Source organism: Callospermophilus lateralis, chromosome 3, assembly GCF_048772815.1.
Source record: "Callospermophilus lateralis isolate mCalLat2 chromosome 3, mCalLat2.hap1, whole genome shotgun sequence".
In the NCBI taxonomy this organism is placed as follows: Eukaryota; Metazoa; Chordata; class Mammalia; order Rodentia; family Sciuridae; genus Callospermophilus; species Callospermophilus lateralis.
The window spans coordinates 134306428-134328636 of record NC_135307.1 but is presented as its reverse complement, the minus strand read 5'-3'; the positions used below and the strand labels follow the sequence as shown (position 1 = coordinate 134328636).

Here is a 22209-nt window from a genome sequence, read left to right as displayed (position 1 = left end):
AGCATGCACTAGGCCCTGGGTTCTATCCCAACACCACAAACAAAAGAAAGAAAGAAAAAAAGAAATTAGCAGTTTGGACCCAGTGAGGCTGTTAGGGTCAGGGAGCTAGGAGGGAGGGAAGGCGTTATTGTAGCTTTAGTTCCCCGAAAGTGCACAGAGGACCCAGGACAGCACTTCACCAGGACCAGATTCAGACTCACCCTGTGGCTGCCATCTATCCATGCTAGCTTGGGAAGGTAGTCCAAAGTGCACCCCAGACATTCATGTGCTGAGAAGCGGGTGGCACACTCCCAAGAAGCCCACTGGCCTCCTTGCACACTGCATCCCCTGAGCTCCAATTTTCAGACATCCCCAGGGTGTCCAATTCCAGGTCCAAACACAATTTCCCCCTCCAGAAAATGCTCAAGACTACCAGTGGGTCGGCCTGAATGACAGGACCATCGAAGGGGACTTCCGCTGGTCAGATGGACACCCCTTGGTGAGTTCTTCTGGGTGCACCAGCCATAGCTCATGGCTTGGAGGGGAGGGATAGGATAAAGACCCCCAGAGATGCATTCAAATCAGGTACAAACACTCACTGAGCAGCTGCAGGAGCCTTGGAGGACAGGGATTGTGCCTCATTTGCTCTGCATTGGGGGACCAACCCAGAGATGATGAACAGATTGAGTGAAAAAAGGCACAAAGCCAGGGAGGGAGCCAGAGAGAAGGGAATGAATGTCAGCAAACCACCATGAGAGGCCATGCAAACACTTCAGAGAGGTTCCTGGTCCATAGAGATGGGAAGCCAGAAGATACCAAGTGAACACTATGGCAGAGGCAGGGGTCAGTGCTGCAGGTGTGACAGGCTGAATCCTCTCAGGGCTCCATTCGTGGGAGTTCTGGAACTCCTAAGAAGCTTCCCAACTGTGTGCCCAGTTCCCCAGAGGACCCATGGGTTCCATGGCACCTCCAACAACCCTGACCAGACTCCCAGCAGCCTTCCCCAATGCCAGACAAGCCAGAAGTTGGGCTGAAAGAAAGGAAAGTCGGGGACAGGTCAAGCCATGAGGCTCCAGCCTTCTCCTCACCCCTTCCCCACCTCTGCCCGCAGCAATTTGAGAAATGGCGTCCCAACCAGCCTGACAACTTCTTTGCCACTGGAGAGGACTGCGTGGTGATGATTTGGCATGAGAAGGGCGAGTGGAATGATGTTCCCTGCAATTACCACCTGCCCTTCACGTGTAAAAAGGGCACAGGTGAGCAGGGCCTGGGAGGGGATCCAGAGCAGAGAGAATCAGGACTTTCTGCACTAAGGGAGGCTCTTGCTGTGTGACCTGGGGGGGCATCCCCTATCTTCCAGCTGCTGGTGTCTTGTGGGGACATTCTCTAAAAGCGGATGGAACCTGACTTGGGGGCTCCTTTTCAGCACCAGCATTCAGAGCCAATGGCAAAGGCAAGCTGGCTCCTAGGGACCAACCACAGGGACCGGAGAGTATGAAGGTTGCAGGCTAGAGGACAGGACTCTCCTTTAGATATCAGCGGCAGAAAGTCACCCGTGATGGCACCTGGATTGGGAATCTCCCTCTCTTTGGGGTTCCCAAGTCTATCAGTCACAGAATCAGAGTTGTCAGGCCCTAATCCCTCAGCTTTAGGTCCTTCTTGTGGCCTTGTGTCCACAGCTATCCTTGGGGTCCCTCTTTCCCTGGCATTGGATGTTTTCATAAAGAAGCCACAAGTGTCTGCCTGGCTCTTCCCTTCTTTCCCGTCTTTCTCCCTCTCTTCCTTTTTCATGGCCTTACAGTCCCCTTTGTACTCTCCTCCTGTCACTGTACCACCAAAGAACCCAGGTGTTAGAACCAGAGGTCTCCCAATTCTTGACACTGGATAAAAATGCCCCTTTGCCAGCAGCCAGGGCTCTCTGCCAGGTGGTGGAGCTCAACGTCCTTCCCACAGAGCCTTGGGCTCTGAGCTTGTCACAGACCACAGGGTCATCACAGAAGACCCCACAAGACTCCTTTCTAAAGGGTGCTTGCCCCCTCAGTGGCCTGCGGAGACCCCCCTGTGGTGGAACATGCCAGGACCTTTGGTCAGAAGAAGGACCGATATGAAATCAATTCCCTGGTTCGGTACCAGTGCACTGAGGGCTTTGTCCAGCGCCATGTGCCCACCATCCGGTGCCAACCCAGCGGGCACTGGGAGGAGCCTCGGATCACCTGCACAGACCGTGAGCATCACCCTCTGAGCACTAACAGGGGTTGGGGCTGGATTTGGCCAGCACTGCCTTCTCCCTATCCCTGGGAGGGGACAGCTGGGATTCACTGTCTCCTGGGGATGCTGCACCATCCTTCAGACTAAGCCAGGATGGCAAAGTTAGTGAACTGTGACTATGATCTGTGATCTGTGACTTAGGGAAGGCCAGATGCCTGCCCCAGGAGAGAGCTCATATTCAGAGAGGGGAGGTGGCAGAAAACTGGTGGCCTGCTTTCCTTTTCAACGGCAGCCTGCATGCCCGTAGCCCAAGGAGGCTCTGTACAGCTGAAGGCTGACTTCCTGAGCCTCCGTTTTGCAGTGAGGGATGCCAGCGGAGAGGGGAAGAGTGGGGAACACCTCAGCTCGGCCCCACTTCTTCCTGGCTCACCGATATTTCCCATCTTCCTTTCATCCCAGCCACCACCTACAAGCGCAGACTACAGAAACGGAGCTCACGGCCCCTGAGGAAGAGCCACCCCAGCACGGCCCACTGAGAAGAGTTTCCAGGACGCGCCCAGGATGCTGAGCCCAGGAGCCTGGCAGGCAGACAGTGCATCCCATCCAGTTGGTGTCCTCTTGTCACTTTTTGTCATATAAGGAATCCCATTAAAGGAAAAAAAAAATGAATCCCACATTGTGTATGCACCCACCCCCACCCCATCCCCAAGTCACCAAAACCTAATCTAATTTGTCCCCAAAATGCCAAAGCAAAGCAAACTTACTGTAACCCATGGACTGAGTTTAGAGACATTTCTTCAATCTCCCGTTGTGCCTTTCCAGGGACCAGAGCAGGGACAGGTGGCGAGGGAAAGGGTTAAGTTAAATAAAGAAGATTATTTTTTGTTTCCTGACTTTATCCAAGAGCAGTAGAGTCGTTGGTTATTTCACCTCCAGGGAGAGCTAGGGAGGAGGGAGGAGGGGTCGGAAAGAGGTGGAAGGGGCAGAGGCCTGAAGGACTCAGGCCGGACCGCAGCTGAATGTATTGGACAAAAGGAGCCAGGAGGGCTGCACCATCTGCGTGGGGTAGAAGCCTGGGGGTGAGGGTCCAGCTGACCTGGGGTCAGCGGGCAGGAGAGAGCCAGCAGAGGGATCTTCACAGCGTGGGGGTCGCCCTCCCTCCAGGGGTCCCTCTCCCAGTGTCCTCTCACCTGGGTCTGCCACCCTAGCAGGTGTCAATCTCTCGGCAGGGCTGGGTGGGGGCACTTCCTTCCAGAGGGAGTGCCACCCACCCCCTCACCCCACCCCACCCCCGGGACCGTGCAGGCACCAGGGTTCCGTGCACCTATTTATATTTTTGAAAACTAAAGATTATGATAATTATAATAATAAAGACATTGGAAGAGATCTATTTCTTTTCTTTTCCCTTTTTTCAATTTAAGGAGAAGGCAACCGCAATCTAAGGCCTGTTGAAGGCTCTCAGGAATGGTGACAATGGGGACATGTTTTGATCAAGTGACCCCACATTGTGTGACTCCTGTCTGTTCAGAGCCTGGGACAGTCATGTCTGGTGTGCTTTATTTTTACTAGAGTAAAGCTGTGTTGGATGGATTCTGCACATGTGTGGATAGGAATGTGGAGTGTGTGCCTGGGGGTGCCTGTCACATGCATGATGTGTCAGTAGGTGGCACTGTGGGTGGACGAGCAAGTGGGCACTGTAAAAGAACAAGAGAAACATCTGGTCATCTTGCATAATTTGGTTCTTTGCTATCACACTGTGTTGGTAAACTAAATCTAAAAACAGGGAAACTCGGGATTTAACAAGAGGGAAGGAAAAAAACAAATGGCAGACAGTCTAGGAACAATAAATCTTGCTTATACATTTTTGGGGCAAATGGGTCAGCTGACTGCTAGCAAAAAGATCTGGACATTGTGCATTTAAGTAAGATAACAATGAAACCTCGGGAGTTATGGTGTACATCTGTAATCCCAGCCACACAAGGGGCTGAAGCAGGAGGATCACAAGTTCGAGGCCAGCAACTTTGTAAGACTGTCTCGAAATACAATTAAAAGGGGCTTGGGATAGAGCTTAATGGTAGAGCACATGCCTAGCATGCATAAGACCCTGGATTCCACCCCCAGCACCACAAAAAAAAAAAAAAATCAAATTAAAAGGGCTGGGATATAGCTTGGTGGTAGAGCACCTTTGGGTTCAATTCCCAGAACTGGGTAAAAAAAAAGACACCAACAAGAGCATTTTTACTGTTTATTGTACCCCAAGAGTTGAGCTGGAATGTGCAGGCCAAACACTGAGTGACCTTCCAGTGCCCCCTCGGGACCTCTCCCTCATCAACATGCCTTCGAGGCTTTGTCTCAAACGTGTTTGTGTTGAAAGTGAATGTCAGTGTGAGTTTGTGTGCCATATATTTTCAGGTGTAGGTATGGGCATGGTTGAGCCTTTGCAGGTGATATATACATGTGTCCAGGTTACTTATAGCTCTGGAAAGAATGAGTGAGCAAAGAAGCGCATAGACCCTAGTCAAATAGTAGGGACTCAATAATTATGTAACTGATGGATAAATTAACTGACTATGGATGCTTCTTATGAAGTTATATCCCCATAAACCCCATCATAAATTGAAAATATCCTAAATCGAAAATATATTTAGAGTCAGGAGCACACCTGTGATCCCAGTGGCTCAGAGGCTGAGGCAGGAGGATAGCAAGTTCAAAACCAGCCTCAGCAAAAGCAAGGCACTAAGCAACTCAGTGAGACCCTGTCTCTAAATAAAATACAAAGTAGGGCTAGGGATGTGACTCAGTGGTTGAGTGCCTCTGAGTTCAATACCTGGTACCAAAAATATAATATATATTTATTTTCTAGATTTTTATGTTATATATATATATATATATATATATATATATATATATATAGAGAGAGAGAGAGAGAGAGAGAGAGAGAGAGAGAGAGAGAGAGAGAGAGGGGCTGGAGGTATAGCTCTTACTTAGCTTGCACGAGGCCCTGTGTTTGATCCCTAGCCCAATTTAAAAAAAGACAAATGAAATGCATTTTAATATATATATTCTACCAAACATCAGAGCTTAGCAACATAGTACACAGTAGTGTATCTATTGTGTCTCTTTATGATTGAGTGAGTGACTGGGAGCCCTGACTGTTGCCACTGTCCAGCATTGTGAGAGAGAATTGCACCACATTTTGCTAGCCCAGGGAAAGATCAAAGTTAAAAATTCAAAGTAGCAGCCAGGTACAGTAGTGGACACCTGTAATCCCAGTGACTTGGGAAGCTGAAGCAGGATGATCACAAGTTCAAGGTGTGACTCAGAAACTTTGCAAGACCCTCAGAAATTTTGTGAGACTCTGTCTCAAAATAAAAAATAAAAAAGGGCTGGGGATGTAGCTCAGTGATATAAAGCACCCCTGGGTTCAATTCCCAATACCATACACACACACACACAGTTTCTGCTGAACATTTATTGCTTTCATGCCATCTACTACAGTTTGGATATTGAACATTCTCCAAAGGGCCATGTGTTGAGAAATTGGTCCCCAGGGTGGTGTTATTGAGAGGTGCTGGTAGACCTTTAGGAGGTGAGCCTTTCTGGGAGGTCCGTCAGTCCCTGGGAACAGGTCCCTGAGTGGGTATTTTGGGACACTACCCTCTTGGTCTTTTATCTTTGCTTCCTTGCTGATAAGGTGAGCCTATTTCTCTGCCATCCACACCTATCCTGATATAAAGTCCAGAACAACAAGAGCCACTCAATCTTGGGCTGGAACTTCCAAAACTATGAGCCAAAATAGACCTTTTCTCTTCACAAGTTACTTATGACTGATATTTTATTATAGGAAAGTGACATTGACTAATACAACGTTGTAAGGTCAAAAGATCATAAATCAGCCGGACGCAGTGACACATGCCTAAAATCCCAGCAACTTGGGAGGCTGAGACAGAAGGACAAGTCCAAGGCCATCCTGGGCAACTTAGAGAGACCTTGTCTCAAAATAAAAAATTAGAAGGGTTGGGGATGTAGCTCAGATTTAAAGCACCCTTGGGTTCAATGCCAAGTGCAAAAAAAAAAAAAAAACCATAAGTCAAATTATCATACATCAGAGACTATCTGTAATTGGTAAAACAACCATCTATGCTAGTGGCTTTCAGAATCCCCTGGAGGATTTGTGATAACAAGGGGCCTAATCTCACCCCCAGAGTTTCTAACTCTGTAGGTATGGGGTAAGGCCTAGGAATTTGCATTGCTAATGCATTCTAAGTGCTGCTGCTGCTGCTGCTGCTGCTGCTGCTGCCGCTGCTACTGGCCAGACTTTGAGTAGCACTGGGCTGGTGAAAAACTGATTGCATTACTGAGAGGTAAGTGGCAGGGCATGCCTGTGAGAAGCAACCAGAGTGCCTTCCTTCAGGGTGAGGCCCGGAGGATCAGGCCTGGCTTCTGAGGCCCTCTAGAGGGGATGCAAGCCAGGGAGCCAGCTGCTGGACCAGCACCAGAGGCAGGGCACAGCCTGGGGCAGCACACGGAGTTCTCCGCCCACCCCAGGTGCGCTGACCCCGCCACCTGTGAAGCATGGCACAGAACCGAACCTACCACATCCACCAGGCTGGGAGCTGAGCCCTGAGACTGGACGAGACAGAGAGCCAGGCACAGAAGCAGGTTGGGGACAAAGGAAGAGGTCATAGCACCATTTATCGTTCAAAGAAGGTGCACACACCTGAAGGCAGCTCTCCACACAGGGAAAATGAGAAGGAAACAGAGTGGAGATGAGAAAGGGAGAGGACTTCTCTCCCTCCCCTCAGATCTCAAGGAGAAGCCTAGGAAGCCACTCCAGAAATAAAAAGGACCCCCCCCCCCACCTCACCAACTCCTCTTCCTTCCCAGACTGAGACAGAGGGAGAGCAGCAGCCACCATGCCTTGACCCCTTGTGGCCAGGTCACTGCCCACTCGGGTATCAGCCTCCTCTGAGGAAGGACACAGACTGGACTCAGGGATAGCAGAGAACCCTCTAAAAGGCTCACAAACCTCAAATGTTTGTGACAGGGAGCGCCTCAGGGTGTCCAGGGGAGCTGGTACTTGGATGCTGCTGGATTTACAAAAAATAATGATACTTTTAAAAAATGTTTAAGTTGAGAAGTATAAAAACAATACTAAAATTGCCCCGACCCATTAGGAGAATCGAACCACTCAATAAATACACAGCCCCTGGGGGAAGGAGGCAGGGCTGGGTGCAAAGCTGGCCGCCCAGATCCTAGCGGGGGCGGTAGCAGTAGACGCCATCCAGGCGGCTCTGAGGGTCTGGGAAGCCAAAGCTCCGGACTCCAGGCTCTGGGGGCCCGCAGTTGGGACGGGGTTGAGCCACAGGGTAGCGGGCGCTGCCATCTGCAAGCCAGCCGGCGTCACAGCGGTCCAGGCCACGGAACTTCCAGGCAGCAAAGAGCTGGCCCACCTTGGCAATCTGGGCACCATCTTCCTGGCAGGCCTCCCGAGCCTCCTTCAGCGTCAGCTTCTCGGGGTACTCCAGGTAGTACACCCGCCCTGGGGGAAGGTGGGGCATTAGTGCTGGGCAGCTGAGACAGTGGCCCCAGCAGAGCCCGTCCCAAGAACCTGACAACTGTCCAAGCCCAGGGGACCACGATGCTGTGGACATGTGCAGTGGACATTTTTGGAAGTGTAACTTCCCACAGCTCGGCACCTGAGAGTCCCCCTCTACTTGCCGTAGGGCTGGGTCCCTCTGGTTATGTCTGTACTCCCCTGCCACTCTCCCCTGATTGTACCTCCAAGTGGGTACCCCACCTGGGCTGGACCAGAGACTCTCACCCAGTCATTTACTGAGCACCTGCTATGTGCAAGACACTTCTCTAAGTGCCTAGGATATAGCACTGAACCAATTCCTGTTTTCACTTATCTTCTGATGAAACAGGCCATTTTACGAGAACAGAGGTGTTTCCTTTGTCTATGATGCCCCTGAGCTTTATCTAGGCCCCAGCACTAGAAAATGCTCGATGAGAATAAGCCAATGTTTGCACGAAGCAAAAGCAGCAAAACACTCAAAATCCCACCAGTATTGCTTCCAGATCTGCTGAGGCTCTAGACCTCTAGGTGGAAGTGTTAGCAGGATGGGCAGAAGGGTCCAGAAGCTCCCCGCACATCCCAGGTGCCCATCAACCCACAGGCCTGTGCTCGGCCACTCCACTCACCCTTGAGGGCAGCAGCAAAGCAGAAAACATCATAGCGATGCAGGCGGTGGTGGCGTGGGCCATAGCTGCGCACACCAGGTGCCAGGCCGAGGCCACCACAGGGCTCTCGGGGCAGCGTGATGGGGTACTGCACCGTGGCGTCCTGCAGCCAGCCTGCGTTGCACCAGTCCAGGCCTTCCTCCCAGGCCCGGAAGAGCTGCTCAAAGGAGGCCACTGCTGCATCCTGCTCCTCACAGGCCTGCTGGGCCTCATGGAAGTTGAGCTGGTAGCGCCCCTGAGGGGGCTGGTAGGGAAAGACCACGCCTGGAGAGGGAGGAAAGCAGGGGTGGGCTGCACGCTCAGCTCTTCCTCCTCCACTGGGACACACGACCCACATACACACACCCACATGGTCACTCAGAAAGCTCAGCAAACCTCCATCTCCTACCCACTGCCCACATCCAGGCAGAGCCTATGAGCTTTACCTCCTGGAGCTGAGCAGGCAACAGCGGCATTCAGGAAACATGCCTTGGCTTGTGAAGGTGATTAACCAGCCCAATGTCTCCAAATTTAAAATGGAAATACTGCCTTACTTATGGGGCTATTGAGAGAACCTCAGTGAGGAGATGCTATCATGTACAAGATGGGCACTGGCTTTGGACTCCAGAAGCTGGATTTGGCTCCCAACATCCCTCCCAATAGCTAAGACCTAATCACACAGGCTTTCCTCAGTGTCCAAAGGGATCGGTTCCAGGGACCCCCCTCAAATACCCAAATCCAAGGATGTTCAAATCCCCTATATAAAATTATATAGTATTGCCAGGCATGATGGTGCATGCCTATAATCCAGACACTCCAGAGGCTGAGGCAGGAGGATCACAAGTTCAAGGCCAGGCTGGGCAATTTAGCAAGACCCTGGCTCAAAAATAAAAATAATTAAAAGGGCAGGGGCTGGGACTCAGTAGTAGAGTGCCCCTGGGTTCAACCCCCAGCACTGAAAAAGGAAAAAAAAAAAAAAAAAAAAAAAGCATAGTATTTGCATAGAACCTACATATATCTTCCTGTATACTTTAAATCATCTCTAGATTATTTATGATGCCTTAATACAAAGCCTACACAGCACTTCATTCTTATGGGTTTAGCATAGTACTTGGCATGCAGCAAACTTTAGTTTTGCTTTTTTTGGAACTTCCTGGAATTCTTTCTTCCAAATAATTTTTGAGCTGTGAGTTGGTTGAATTTGCAGATGAAGGGCCCACAGTTACAGAGGACTGACTGTATATGTCATTATGAATATGGAAGTTTCTTAGGAAAATATAAGAAATTTTCCACATATGACAGATGGTTTTTAGGGGAAGGAGAGGCCCTAGAAGCTATGGGAAGAGGGTAGTGAAGGGCCCTTAAATAAAGGAGGCTTGAAGTCAGGAAAGGCTTGGGGCATGGGCCCTCTCTCTTGGTAGTCAGGGTACAATGGGGGCCACAAAGTCCCCTCAAAATTTGTCATGCATGTTTGAAATTTTACTATAATAAGTTTTTTAAGCATTGGAAATTCAGTTCCTAGCAAGTTGGATAAAATCTTAAGAAGTAGGAGTGACTCTAAGGGTTCAGAAGGGGACCCTGCTGGGCTTACATTGTTTATGAGCAGGGCCCGGAATAGGAACTCCTCCCTGAAGCCAAGGATATGGAATATGCCAAGCACCAAACCCAGTCTTGCTGGAGCACTGGTACCTGGGCAAAGCCAGTCTAAGAGGACACAGAAGCCCAAGGGAGCTGGTCGTGGTGGTACACACCTGTAATTCCAGCAAATCGGGAGGCTGAAGCAGGAGGATGGCAAGTTTGAGGCCAGTCTTGACAATTTAGTAAAACCCTGTCTTGATAAAATTTTTTAAAAGGGAAATTGATGGAAGAAATTGGGGGAGGGTTGTAGCTCAGTGACAGAGTACCCGTGGATACAATTCCTAGTACCTCCCCCAAAAAAAGAGAGAGAGAGAAAGAGAAGACCATGGGCCCAACAATCACATCCTCAATCTTCCTGTATGCTCACAGGGAGATTATTGTGCACCTGGTATCATCTCAAATTCCTAGCCCTTGGTGAGGGTTCCCTGCCTCTGTAGGCTGCTTCTGCCAACCCAGACAAATGAATCCTACAGGCTCTGTCCCTTCCCTCCACCATATCCAAATCCAAAATGAGCAATGTGGCCTCTCTCAGGCACCATCTAAGCCACAGGGACTTCAGAGTTGGAGTGCTGCAAAGACAAAGCCAAGTTTCCAGGATGTGCATTTATTCTCCTGGCCTCTGAGGCAGGTAATGGAGGAACTACTGTTGTCCCCCTTCACACCTCTCAGAACAGCCCAGAGCTCTGAGAGGCTGAGGCATTCCCAGGGGTCACAGCAGAGATGGGCCAGATGGAGTCCAAGAATCTTCCTCCCTCCCAGCTGCCTCCCTAACAGGGCAGACAGATATCAGAACTCCCAGCCTTATCCCAGAGACAGAGGAGGTGAAAGGAACTTAGATCTTAAACTGGAGCCCACAAACAAAATCTGGCTTGCAGGGTCTTGACTAGTTTTGACAGCCCTGGGTCTTTTCCAGAAAATAGGAGACTTTTGTGGGGCATGGTGGCACACACCTATAATCCTGGTGACTTGGGAGTCTAAGACAGGAGGATCACAAATTCAAGGCCAACCTGGGCAATTTAGCAAGAATCTGTCTCAAAATAAAAAACAAAAAGGGCTGGGAATGTGGTTCAGTGGTCGAGCAACCTTGGGTTCAATCTGTAGTTCTACAAAAAATTAAAAAGATTAATTAATTAAAATTAAAATAGGAGCCGAGTGCAATGGCATACACCTGTAATCCCAGCTGCTCAGGAGACTGAGGCAGGAGGCTTGAAAGTTCAAAGGCAGCCTCAGCCATTTAGCAAGGCCATAAGCAACTTAGTGAGTCCTTGTCTCAGAATAAAAAATATAAAAAGGGCTGGAGATGTGGCTCAGTGTTTAAGTGTTCCTAGGTTCAAACCCCATATATATTTTTTAATATAGGAGATTGTTACATAAAAAGACAGCCCTTTCACATAAAAAGATAAGCTCTCATCAAATTAAGAAACCTGATTGCACCGGGCCTGCATTCTGCCATGGCATCATTGGCTGGGCCTGAGCAGAGTGGCCCCTCTGGATGGGACAGGGCTCAGCCCCTGCCACTCCCTCTCATTGCATGCTGGGCCTGCTACATTCTTTCATTGCCTGCTAACCCTGCTCAAATCTCAGCCCTGGCTCTAATGAGCTATAATACTGGCTCCCACTGTCCTCTCTCTGAACAGGACATGAGTGAGAGAGAACAGAAGGCTAGAGGCTGCTGCCAGGGTTCAAATGCCAGCTTTGCCATTTATGAGCTGGGTAACCTCAGGTTAGTTACTTGGCCTCTTTGGGTTTCCTCATCTGTAAAATGAGGGTGGTAATAATAGTAGCTTCCTTATGAGGACATAATTTTCTACATAAGCACAAACATCCGGATGTTCTCTCAGGGGCCTCTCCCCTCCCTTAGGTCCCAGCATCACCCAGTCCCAGTCAGGGTCTCACCCCGCAGCTCCAGCTCCACCAGGCCACTCTCATCCTCTAGCCCATCAATGACCTCACAGCGGTAGCGCCCATAGTCTTCCAGCCGCAGGTCCCAGAGCTCCAGTGAGACTTCACGCTCCTTGTCCTGCCGCAGGTGCGCGCGACCTTGGTAGTCCCCAAAGGAGCGGTGCCTCTTGCCTATGGCCACCAGCACATCCTGCTCTGGGGCCCCGTTCTCTGACAGCTTCCACCACTTGATGCGCACGGGCCTTGGGGAGGCCAGCGCTGGCTCATAGTGGTAGTGGCAGGGCAGAGTCACAGTAGCCCCCCGGTGGGTGAACAGTGTCTCCTCAGGCGTCTCTACAACCAACTTCACTCCATTGAAAAGACCTATGGGGAGAGGTAGGGGACAGATAGGGACAGCTGCAGCACATCTCCACCTCCCTTCAGGGTCAATTGTTATGAGTGAAAAAATGGCCTCCCTGCTCCAGCCATCTCTATCCACCCGCCTTGCAGTGTGCCTGTGCATCTCCTGCCATCAAGAGGTGATATCTATTCCCCTGTCCCTGGAATGTGTACTGGCCTTGCCACTGGATTTAACCAAATGGACATGGCGGGTATGACTGTCCCATAGTGCCTGCTCTGAGCCTCAGTTCCAGGAGATCTGGCTTCTTCGGGTTTCTCATGGGTCCTCACCAGCCCCCATGAGCATCAAGCCGAGGCTTGCCTACTGAGCATGAAAGACTACCTGGAACAGAAGCAAGCCTCCCCAGCTGGGGCCACCCTAAATCAACCAGCCCCCAGCCTGTCAGCACCCTGCGGGTGCACCTGCAAGTCTCAAGTGCAAGGCCAGAAGAAAGGGAGCCCCCTGTCAAATGCTGACCCACAGGTAGCTGAATAAATGGCTCTTGTCTTAAGCCACTAAGTTTTGGGGTAGTTTGTTACACATCAAAAGTTAACTGATGAGCCAGATGCACACCTGGAATCTCAGTTATTTGGGAGGCTAAGACGGGAAGATCACAAGTTTAAGACCAGCTTGAGCAACTTAGTGACACCCTGTCTCAAAATAAAATAAAAAGGGCTGGGGGCTGGGGATGTAGCTCAGTGGTTAAGCACCCCCAGATTCAATACTCAGTATCAAAAGGAAAAAAAAAAAGAGAGAGAAGAAGTCTTCTGCCCAAGGCCAGCCAGTAAGAAGCAGAATTAAGATTCAAACTCACATCTATATGACCCCAAGCCCTCTTTTTACTGGGGAGCCCAGGAGAGATCTCATTTCAGCCAGATCTTGAAGAACTGGCAGGACTTTGGGGAAAGTGTAAAACAAGCAAAGTGATCATCCCTAAGTGAGAATGGCCTCATGTCCAAGGAGACAGCAAACAGTAACTAAACCATCTCTTCCTCTTGTCTAAGAAGCAAGGCTGGTCCACCCCAAAAGCCAAGATGGGGATGAAACTACTGTGTCATACCCTGTCCCCCATTCCAGCCTGGAACCTACATAGCACAGCAGGAACCAGGATCCGGCCCAGGAGGCCACCCACCTTCGCCATAGCCATTGCCTGGATTCCTGCCATTGGGGCTGTTGGAATAGTAGAAGCCGTTATAGAAGGGCAGTCCAGAAACGCAGGGCAGCAGGAACAGCAAGACCAGGACCCATGGTGCTGCAGCGCAGCACCCACGGCAGCAGCTCCGGTGCATCCTGGGCCAGGCTGGGGCCCTGGGGCAAACTGGGAGGAGGAGGGGGGAGGGAAAGCCAATTAGAGATCCCCACTGCGTGCCCTGGGATCCCTTTGTTTGGCCTGCACTCAATCACCTCTCTATAGTTCATTATGAAGCATCTTCCAGCGCGCCAGACTCGGTGTTCGGAAAAGCTAGAGGAATCTCTGCTCTCCGCAGGCAGGAGGGGCAATAGCAAATAAATAAACCCTCAGAAGGAATTAGTAGGCAACAAAAAGAGCATGGAAAAAATTAAGCCAGATGATATGACATTATCAATACCCTCCCAAAAAAAAATTGCTCTAAAATATCCTGCCTTGATTGCAAAATTTTTGGCAAACACACACACTTCCCTACTTCAAGTTTGCACCAAAGACTAATGCTTCCTCAGCTCACCCTTGCCTTTAATGAGCATTCTCAACAATTAAAAGACTGAAGGAGCTCAGTCCAGGGAGAAAGTAAGCAGTCATGAGCTGACAGTCACGATGCTGTGGGGTGAGGACAAAAATGGGGACATTGAAAGGGAGCATTGAAACGAGATTAAAGACAGGAATTTTCAAGGTGAAAAAAAGACAGACTGATTTTTCTTGCAGGGACACAGCCACTGCAAAGGTGCAGAGGCTAGGGACAACACCTGGGGAATAGGGGTGTGCTAGGGGATTCCATTTGTGTCCCCCCATCCCCACCCCCCATGCACTCCCAGGTCCAGTCTCTGCCCTTCTGTGCCATGCATTGATCCCTGTGGATCATTCCACCGGGGTCCACTGGCCTCTGGCCTCCAGCTGGATTCAGTCAATGAGAAACACAGGAGATGGGTAGAGGGAAGAGAGAGAAGCAGCATTTCTTCCCTGCTCCCTCCCCGCTCCAGTGGCTCCACCATAGTGTCTACTGCTGCTTGTCCTCATTAGATCCCTACCTTCATTAAAGTCTCTTTATCAGTACCATCTGGAACAAATTCCATTTTCTGCCAAGACTCTAACTGGTATAGGGGTTAAGATGCAAGAAGGTCAACAGAGCCTGTGCTTAGATGCCCTAATGTCCTGGGGGGCCAAGATGGCTTTAAGCAACAGGATCAGACTTACATTGTAGAAACATCCACTGGAGGCAAGTCGAAGGTGGACTGTGGGACAGCAAGACCAGTGAGACAGCAGGCATTTGTAAATATAAATATGATTATCCTGTAGCAACACAGAAGAATGCTGAGGGTGTCATTTAAAAGAGAAAAAGCAGAACATACAATTGCCATCTGGCTATGATTGCAAGTGTGTGGTCTTATGAATGCCTGTGCACAGGAACCAGAAGGGGAAGAAACCCTAAAAAGAAAATGAGAGAGAAGGGAGGGAAGGAGGGAGGAAGGGGAGAAGAAAGGAAAGGAAAAACAAAGCAAAGCATTGGTCTATGAAGTTGACCAGACTTGGAGGAAACACTCTTGTTTTCAGAACAGTCAGGAGCACTTGTTAAAGAGGCTAGGACATGGAGGAAGATGAGTGATAGATCATGCCTTCTCTTAAACAGCTTGGCAGAAATGACGCCCATATTTGCCATCTGTGCTGTTCCCTGCAGCAGGAACACTGTCCCCTCTGAAGAGTCAACTCTTGTTCAAGAGGAATTGCCCTAACCAGGTGCAGTGGTGCACGCCTGTGATCCCAGCAGCTCGGGAGGCTGAGGCAGGAGGGTCATGAGCTCAAAGCCAGCCTCAGCAACTTAGCAAAGCCTCAAGTACTCAGGGAGACCCTATCTCTATATAAAATTTTAAAAAGGTGTGGGGATGTGGCTCAGTGGTTAAGTGCCTCTGTATTCAATTCCAATACAGAGAGAGGGAGAGAGAGAGAGAGAGAGAGAGAGAGAGAGAGAGAGAGAGAAAGAGGAATTGCCTGCTGAATTCCAGTAAGTCCCTGCACAGCATAACCACAATCAGGCAACCCGGGATGGAGTTTGTGAACTACAAGATCCAGAGTCAAAACCCACCTCCACTTCAGTAGTCCCTCAGTAATGGTGGGGGATTGGTTCTTGGACCCCTGAAGATCCCAAAAACCACAGAAACTGAAGTCCTTTACTTAATCTGCCACAGTATTTGCATAGAACCTACACACATCCCTGTACTTCAAATTATCTCTAGATAATTTATAATACCTACTACAATGTAAATGCTATGGAAATAGTTGTTTACTGAATAGCAATAAAAAAGTTTGTATTTATTCAATGCAGATAAAAAATTTTCCTAATAATTTCCATTAGTCATTGGTTGAATGTGTACAGAGTTGACTATACTTAGTATTAGCTATGTGGTTCTAAACAGGCTTCCCCAGTTGTAATATGAAGGTTATAAACCTGCCCCCTGGCACATTTCTCATTAGTATGTTCTGGTTTTCTGTTATGGTAATGGAATTCTTGAGAGATGCATGACCACTCAGCTAAAGGCTGTATTTCTGGTCTTACTTGAAGCTAAGAGGGCTGGGTTAATTAGTTTTGCATCACTATGACCAAAATGCCTGACAAGAACAACTTAGAAAAGGGAAAGTTTATTTGGGCTAATGGTTTCAGAGGTTTCGTTCATGGTCCGCTGAGTACGTTGCACCAGCAGCATGCTGAGGCAGAATGTTGTGCAGAAGAGCAAAGAAACATTCCAGGTGGCTAGGAAGCAGAGATAGAGGGAGAGGCAAAGAGGCTGCAGCAAGATGCACTCTCCCAGGGCAGCCCCCAGGAACCCAGCTCCTCCAGCCACACCCCACCTGCCCACAGTTACCACCCAGTCAGCGCATGCAAAGTATGATAGACTGATTAGGTTACATCTCTCAATATCTAATCATTTCACCTCTGAATATTCCTGCACTCACACAGGAGCTTTGGGGGAGACACCTCATATCCAAATCATACCAAAAGCCAGGTAACTCATTTCTGGCCAATGGCAGCCAGCAGAAATAACATGCTCCAGGTCCAGGTCACACAGTTAAGGCTACTGAGGACACCTTTTGCAGGTATTCTTTCCCCTAATCTGCTGGCCACCACAGTAGAAAAATTTAGACTCAGAGATGGGAACCACAGATTGACTGGCAGGGCTGTCATCATCAGCCTAGACCACGTCCACCTCATTGTCCCCTGAGCAAATCCTGTTGTATTAAACCAGCACATTTTGCGGCTACTGGGGAACACAGTTTAGCCTCTCTTGGCCAAACAAATCCACTTCACAGCATTCTTAGCATCAGCATTAAGCATGAATAGCCAGGCTACGAATGCAGCTCTTGCCTAGCATTAGTGAGGCCCTGAGTTTGATCTCCAATACTGCAAAAAAAGAAAAAAAAGTAAAAACAGCCAACTTTAATGAGCATTTAGTATATCACTGGATCCCCATCCCAACCCCTAGAGCTGGGGCCTATTTGTATCCCCACATTGCAGATGGGAAAACCAAGATGTAGAGAAATTAAGTCTGGTGAGTGAGATTAAGCCAAAGGTCAACCATCTAGAAAATGGTAGAGCTAGAATTTTAATCTATACCAGCTCCAAAGTCTACAACCATCAGGCCAAATTCAGGGAGGTAATTGTGTGGAGTACACAGCCCAGGACCTAGCGCAGAGTAGACCCTCCTTAAAGTCAATTTCCTTTCCCTCATTGAGTCTTCACTTGGGGAACTGAGAGGGAAGCAGAGCAATGACTGAGAGGACTGTGGGTGTTGAGCTGGACATCCCAGGGTCCACCCAGTCCCTGGGCACCTAGAGCCTTCCAAACAGAAGGGCTCCCTGCTTCTCCCTGCAACACTTCCAGCCTGTTAGAACAGCTCAGCCAGAACCAATGCTGCCCAGCGAGAAGGGCCTTCCTGAGGATGAACAAGTGAGGTGTTTCTGCCACAGAGTGACATTTGTATACCTGAAAAAAAAAAATTGCATTTTTGCAAAATCATGCCTCAAAAAATGTTAGACAAAAAAACAAAGTCAGTGCAGACTACTCAGAATTCTGTCATCAGAGTATCATAGTGCTAACCAAGACAAGAGCAACCCAGGAAAAAAAAAAAAAAACAGCACCTTCAATTCTCTACTGATATATGCCCACAGGTGCTGCTCTGCCACCCTTGGCAGCCTTCACCCCTGAAGTGAGTGCTGCCTTCTTCAAGATGTAGGTCCTGGAGGCATTTGATTCCAGTGGGAACCAGATTTGCCAGTATTAAAAGTCTGACCCAGGGCTGGGGGCATAGCCCAGTGACAGAGTACTTGCCCAGCATGTGACAGTAGCTGAGCTCCCCTGCTAGACCCCCCAGCACTGCAAAAATATTAAGACAAAGTGTGACCCAGAATGAAATCATCTTCAATCTGTTTTGTCTTTTAACTTAGGGATACATTTAGGCAATTTCTTCATTGGATTTTTAATTTTATTTTTAAAAGAAGAAATATGGTGTTAAGTTCTGTTAAGCAGCTAAACCACAGGTATTCCTTCCTCACCAAATTTATGTCCCCCCACCTCTAATTTTCTGCTGTACTGGAGATCAAACCCAGGACCTCACTCAACTAGATAAGTGCTCTACCGTTGAGTCACACCCCCAGCCCTTATTGCATCCTTGAGTTGGAATGGCAACAGTTTGGGATATTGAGATTTTTGAGAATTCATGTTGGAAGAGATGCCACATCATCCAGATCTATTTGGTTCCTGAATCTTGGAGAGTGATTAGCAAATTTGGATGGCAAGGGAAATCTGTATGTATACTAAAGAAAGGCACTTTCTGGATGGAAGGCAATGTGGCAGCTACGCCTGTCACCCCAGTGATCACCAGGGTTGATTCAATTGATCTGGCTGGCTAGGTGGATGTTCCCTTCCTCCCTCACTATTCCATGTGTGTTCCTCCTGAAGCTTCCAGCTTAGTCAAAGGACAACCTTCCCTGATAAAGAAGAATCATTCTTCAAGTGTACATAAGTAGCTGAGCTCCCCTGCTAGAACCTCCAAACAAAGGCACTTCCTAGCTGGGGACAATGGTGCACACCTGTAATCCCAGCAACTCAGGAGGCTGAGGCAGGAGGATCACAAGTTCAATGCCAGCCTCAGCTACTTAGGGAGACCCTAAGCAACTCAGAGAGACGCTGTCTCAAAATAAAAAGGGATGAGGATGTGGCTCAGTGGTTAAGCACCCCTGGATTCAATCCCTGGTGGGTACAAATAAATAAAGAAAGAAAGGTAGGCACTTTCTGCAGAACTGTGAGCTTTTATTATAAGGAATCCATACATTGAATTGCTCTTTAAAGGTCAGAAATCTCCAAACATTCATGTGTTGGTAAAAGTCACTCCTGAACCAATGCAATTCTATGTTATATGCATATTGTTCCCTCATCATTCTTACAATCAAGGAGGAGGTAAACCACAGTTCAGAAACATGCACTAAGGCAGAACAGACAGAACCCCTGGATTCTCTGCAAGATCTGCCCTCTGGAGCTGCAAAGTGTGAGTCCCCAAGGCACTCTTCCCATCCCCAGAGACCCAAGTACCTGGGATTAAAGGCACACACAGCAATGCCCAACACACATACACACACACAAAAAAAAAAAAATATTTTCTGGTTGGTATTGTCATGACCCCTATTATGCCAATGAAGAAGAGGTACTCTGGAGGCTGAGGCAGAAAGATCTCAAGTTTGAGGCCAACCTCAGCAACTAACAGAGATCTTGTCTCAAATTTTTAAAAAGGGGAAGTGGAATACTGGGGATTTAGTTCAGTAGTGGAGCCCTTGCCTAGCTAGCATGCATGAACTCCCGGGTTCAATCCCCAGTACTGCAAAATAATAATAAAGTTGAAGGAAGACAGTGTCTACAGAGCATAGAATACTACCGGTTTGGGGCAAGCACTCAACAATATTAGCTAGTATTACTGTTGTTATCATAAGTGTACAAAATCAAAACCCGCATTATCTCAGTGAGCTAAAAGAAAAGCCATCACCATTGCCTTCTCTTTTCATCTGGGGAAACTGAAGCCAAGTCCAAGCTTTATTTTTGGCAAATATCTTGGACTTGCTTTTCCCAGGCTCCACTTGCCTAAAGCCCCCACAGGTTAGAGCAATAAACTGAGCCCTGTTGGGGGTAGGGGGCTCACCTCCCCATCAGATTCACACCCTCAGTGGGCCACCCATGAATACAAGTCCCCCAGATACCAGCAGAGGGCAGCATTGTCCCCAGTTCTCCACCAGCCCCACTGCCCGTTAGGAATTTGACTTCGAGGGTCCAGGGAAGACAAGGCTTTACAAGAGCCTTTGAACCCTCAGCCCAGAAAGTGCGAGCCCCGGGTATTTGTACCAGCATTCCTGGCCCTCTCACCAGTTCAGGGATGTGGGAGGAGCTGGGGAGCCTGATGCGGAAAGCAGAGGCACTCCCGAGGGTCGAGGGTCGGCGGGGTCACAGGCTGCCCACGACCACCCAGCGAGCTGGTGGCAGGCAAGGGTCCAAATGTCCCGCACTCCTTCCTTCCCAGTCTAAATTCCTCCCTGAGCGAAGCCATCTCCCACCCAGGGCTCTGCCTCCCACCCTCCCTGCCTCTTCTGGTGCTGCTATCCAGGAACCCACGGATATCCATACCCCCTTCCCCGAGGTGGCCAGACGGGCGGCCGACAGGGAGCGGCTCAAGTCCGCCCGTGCACCTCACAGGTTATCCCAGCCCCTTCCAAGTTCCCGTGGCCCCGCAGCATCCAGCGGATGCCCAAAGCACAGCCTGGCGCGGTGCACTGTGCTGGACGCAGCAGGACCTGGACAGGACAAGACCGGAAGGGACCGGCACCCGGCTGGGGTCTCAGAGGCCACCCAGTTGGCTCCCGCTTTCCTCCTCCTGGTGCGTTCTCGCTGTCCGCACCCCACTTGCGCCCACGGCGTCTCCCGCGGGCGACGGCAATCCAGTTCAGCCCGGGCCCCGAAGTACCCAGCCTCCTTTCCCTGAGCCTCCCTGAGAAGCCTGGGGGTCCGGCAGGAGAGCCAAAGCGGGAGGAGTGGAACCTGCCCGCACTGGACCCCTAGGGACCTAGCAATCTCTGAGCCACGTACCGTCCCCAGCACGCTCTTCCAAGACCCAAGCGCTAAGGCCGCTGGCTGTGTGGGTCCCAAGCAACAGACGGATTTAGGGACCTTCAATGGCCCGAAAGGAAGCCGCAGCCGACAAACCTCCGCGCTCCTGCCGGGCCAGCCCCTTAAAGGAACACACCCTCCTTTCCCTCTAAGGCTGGGCCCCAAGGGAGGAGTTGTTGCAGATGCGGGCAGCCTCCAGACTGCTGGGGGCCACCCCCAAACAGGAGCTGTTGGCTGAGCTGTGGAGTGCAGGCTGTCTCATCTCGGGAAGGAGATGAGAGGGAGATGGAAGAGGAGCTGCGGGAGGCGCAGATCCCATTAGAACACCCTAGTTTACCCAAAAACAGTGGGACCAAGCAGGGAAAGCCCCTCTCTAGCACTCTGCGGGTGGGCTATGGCTTCCTCCCACAGAGGGAGGAAAGAGGGATGAATTACAGTTCTCTATGCCTACTCCCCATAGAAAGCAAGGGATGCTGACATCCTCCTGCCCCTGAGTTTGACCATGGTGGCCAGCCAGGATGTCAAAGTCAGCACAAGGTAGTTGCTGCCCCTAGTAGGTGGGGCTTGAATGAGTGGCCCAGGAAAGCAGGGCTGGAGAGACAGGCTGGGGTGCCAGTAACATGGGCCACCAGGCTTCTGACTGGTCCATAACAGAGGATTCTGGCATCTGTCTGCAAAGCTATCAGGCAGCCCCTCTCAGGATGCTTGTGTTTGGACAGGTTGTTTTCTTTCCTATCCTGTCTAATGGGGGCCCTGGCCTGGCAGGCCTTATTTCCTCAGCACAGAAACCCAGGGAGGTCCTTCAGCTTCAGCTGGGAATATCACAGAGCCCTGACACTCTTCCTAAACACACCTCCAGACAGCCCACGCCTTTGCCACACACAGTCAGGAGCAAATCAGAGCATAAAGAACTGCAATGGGCTAGAGGGTAAACAGTACTGCAAGTGACACCAGGTTTATCAAAGGAGCCCATGAAGGATCCTCTGCAGGGAAGAGAGATGGGTCTGATAACTGTGCAGGATGGACCGGAGGGAAAATAAACAGGACCCAAGTATGAACTAGGAAACTCCCAAAAGCCGCTCTGATAATGGTGGCCAACATTTTCAGTCCTCCAATGGGCCAGACTTGGCACTGGTGCTTCTGAGCATTTGGTCTTTTAGTCCCCACAGGCCATGGAGCTGGTCTTAGTATTTCCATTTTACAGATGAACTGAGATCCAGAGAGGTTGAACACATGATCCAAGGTGACCCAGAGCCAGGGTTTGAGCCCAGGTTGTCTGACTTAAGGCTTTTATCTAAGTTCCACCACCACCACATTTAAACCAGGAACCCTAGACCCTTGGGAGAAACAGGGCAAACAGATCCCAGAACCAACAGCCACAGGTGTAGGGAGAAGTGTGGACAGCAAAATGGTCAGTTTTGTTACACGAAGGTGAGTTTAACATAACAGCTAGGGTTGGGGTGGCCAGCAGGTGAAATGCAGCACTACAGTCAGGAAGAAAACAGTGGGTTCCCTCCCGCCCCAGCCAGGGTCTCATGCACACTA

The 22209-nt window shown here is 49.8% G+C and overlaps 2 protein-coding genes across 4 annotated transcripts in view; one reads left to right on the top strand and one right to left on the bottom strand.

Annotated features, from left to right (window-relative positions):
* Acan (aggrecan) overlaps positions 1 to 2723 on the top strand; it is a 35321-nt gene extending 32598 nt beyond the window's left edge. For both annotated transcript variants that reach the window (XM_076848808.2, XM_076848807.2), the window contains 4 exons: positions 396 to 478; positions 1091 to 1235; positions 2021 to 2203; positions 2647 to 2723. In XM_076848808.2, coding sequence (XP_076704923.2) covers positions 396 to 478; positions 1091 to 1235; positions 2021 to 2203; positions 2647 to 2723 — 488 coding nt within the window. The remainder of the gene's footprint in view (positions 1 to 395; positions 479 to 1090; positions 1236 to 2020; positions 2204 to 2646) is intronic.
* Positions 2724 to 7050: 4327 nt separating this feature from the next.
* Hapln3 (hyaluronan and proteoglycan link protein 3) lies at positions 7051 to 20865 on the bottom strand. 2 transcript variants are annotated; one of them, XM_076848806.2, is made up of 5 exons: positions 20644 to 20865; positions 13461 to 13646; positions 11944 to 12312; positions 8392 to 8694; positions 7051 to 7729 (listed from the first exon to the last, which is right to left on the bottom strand). In XM_076848806.2, exons 2-5 carry the CDS (start codon positions 13615 to 13617, stop codon positions 7443 to 7445), a joined length of 1116 nt encoding a protein of 371 aa, XP_076704921.1. In that variant the 5' UTR covers positions 13618 to 13646; positions 20644 to 20865; the 3' UTR covers positions 7051 to 7442. The 2 variants fall into 2 exon arrangements, with proteins under 2 accessions (XP_076704921.1, XP_076965153.1); XM_077109038.1 differs by lacking the exon at positions 20644 to 20865 and adding an exon at positions 14718 to 15018.
* Positions 20866 to 22209: the final 1344 nt, after the last annotated feature.

What these genes read in the sequence shown, in the direction of transcription:
- Hapln3 (XM_077109038.1), bottom strand. Translation starts at nt 14,790, where the DNA reads ATGCCTGCTGTCTCACTGGTCTTGCTGTCCCACAGTCCACCTTCGACT. An exon ending in AGGCAATGGCTATGGCGAAG is followed by an intron (nt 12,313 to 13,460) that starts GTGGGTGGCCTC and finishes CTCTCCCCATAG; the next exon opens with GTCTTTTCAATGGAGTGAAG. An exon ending in GGTGGAGCTGGAGCTGCGGG is followed by an intron (nt 8,695 to 11,943) that starts GTGAGACCCTGA and finishes CTCCCTCTCCAG; the next exon opens with GCGTGGTCTTTCCCTACCAG.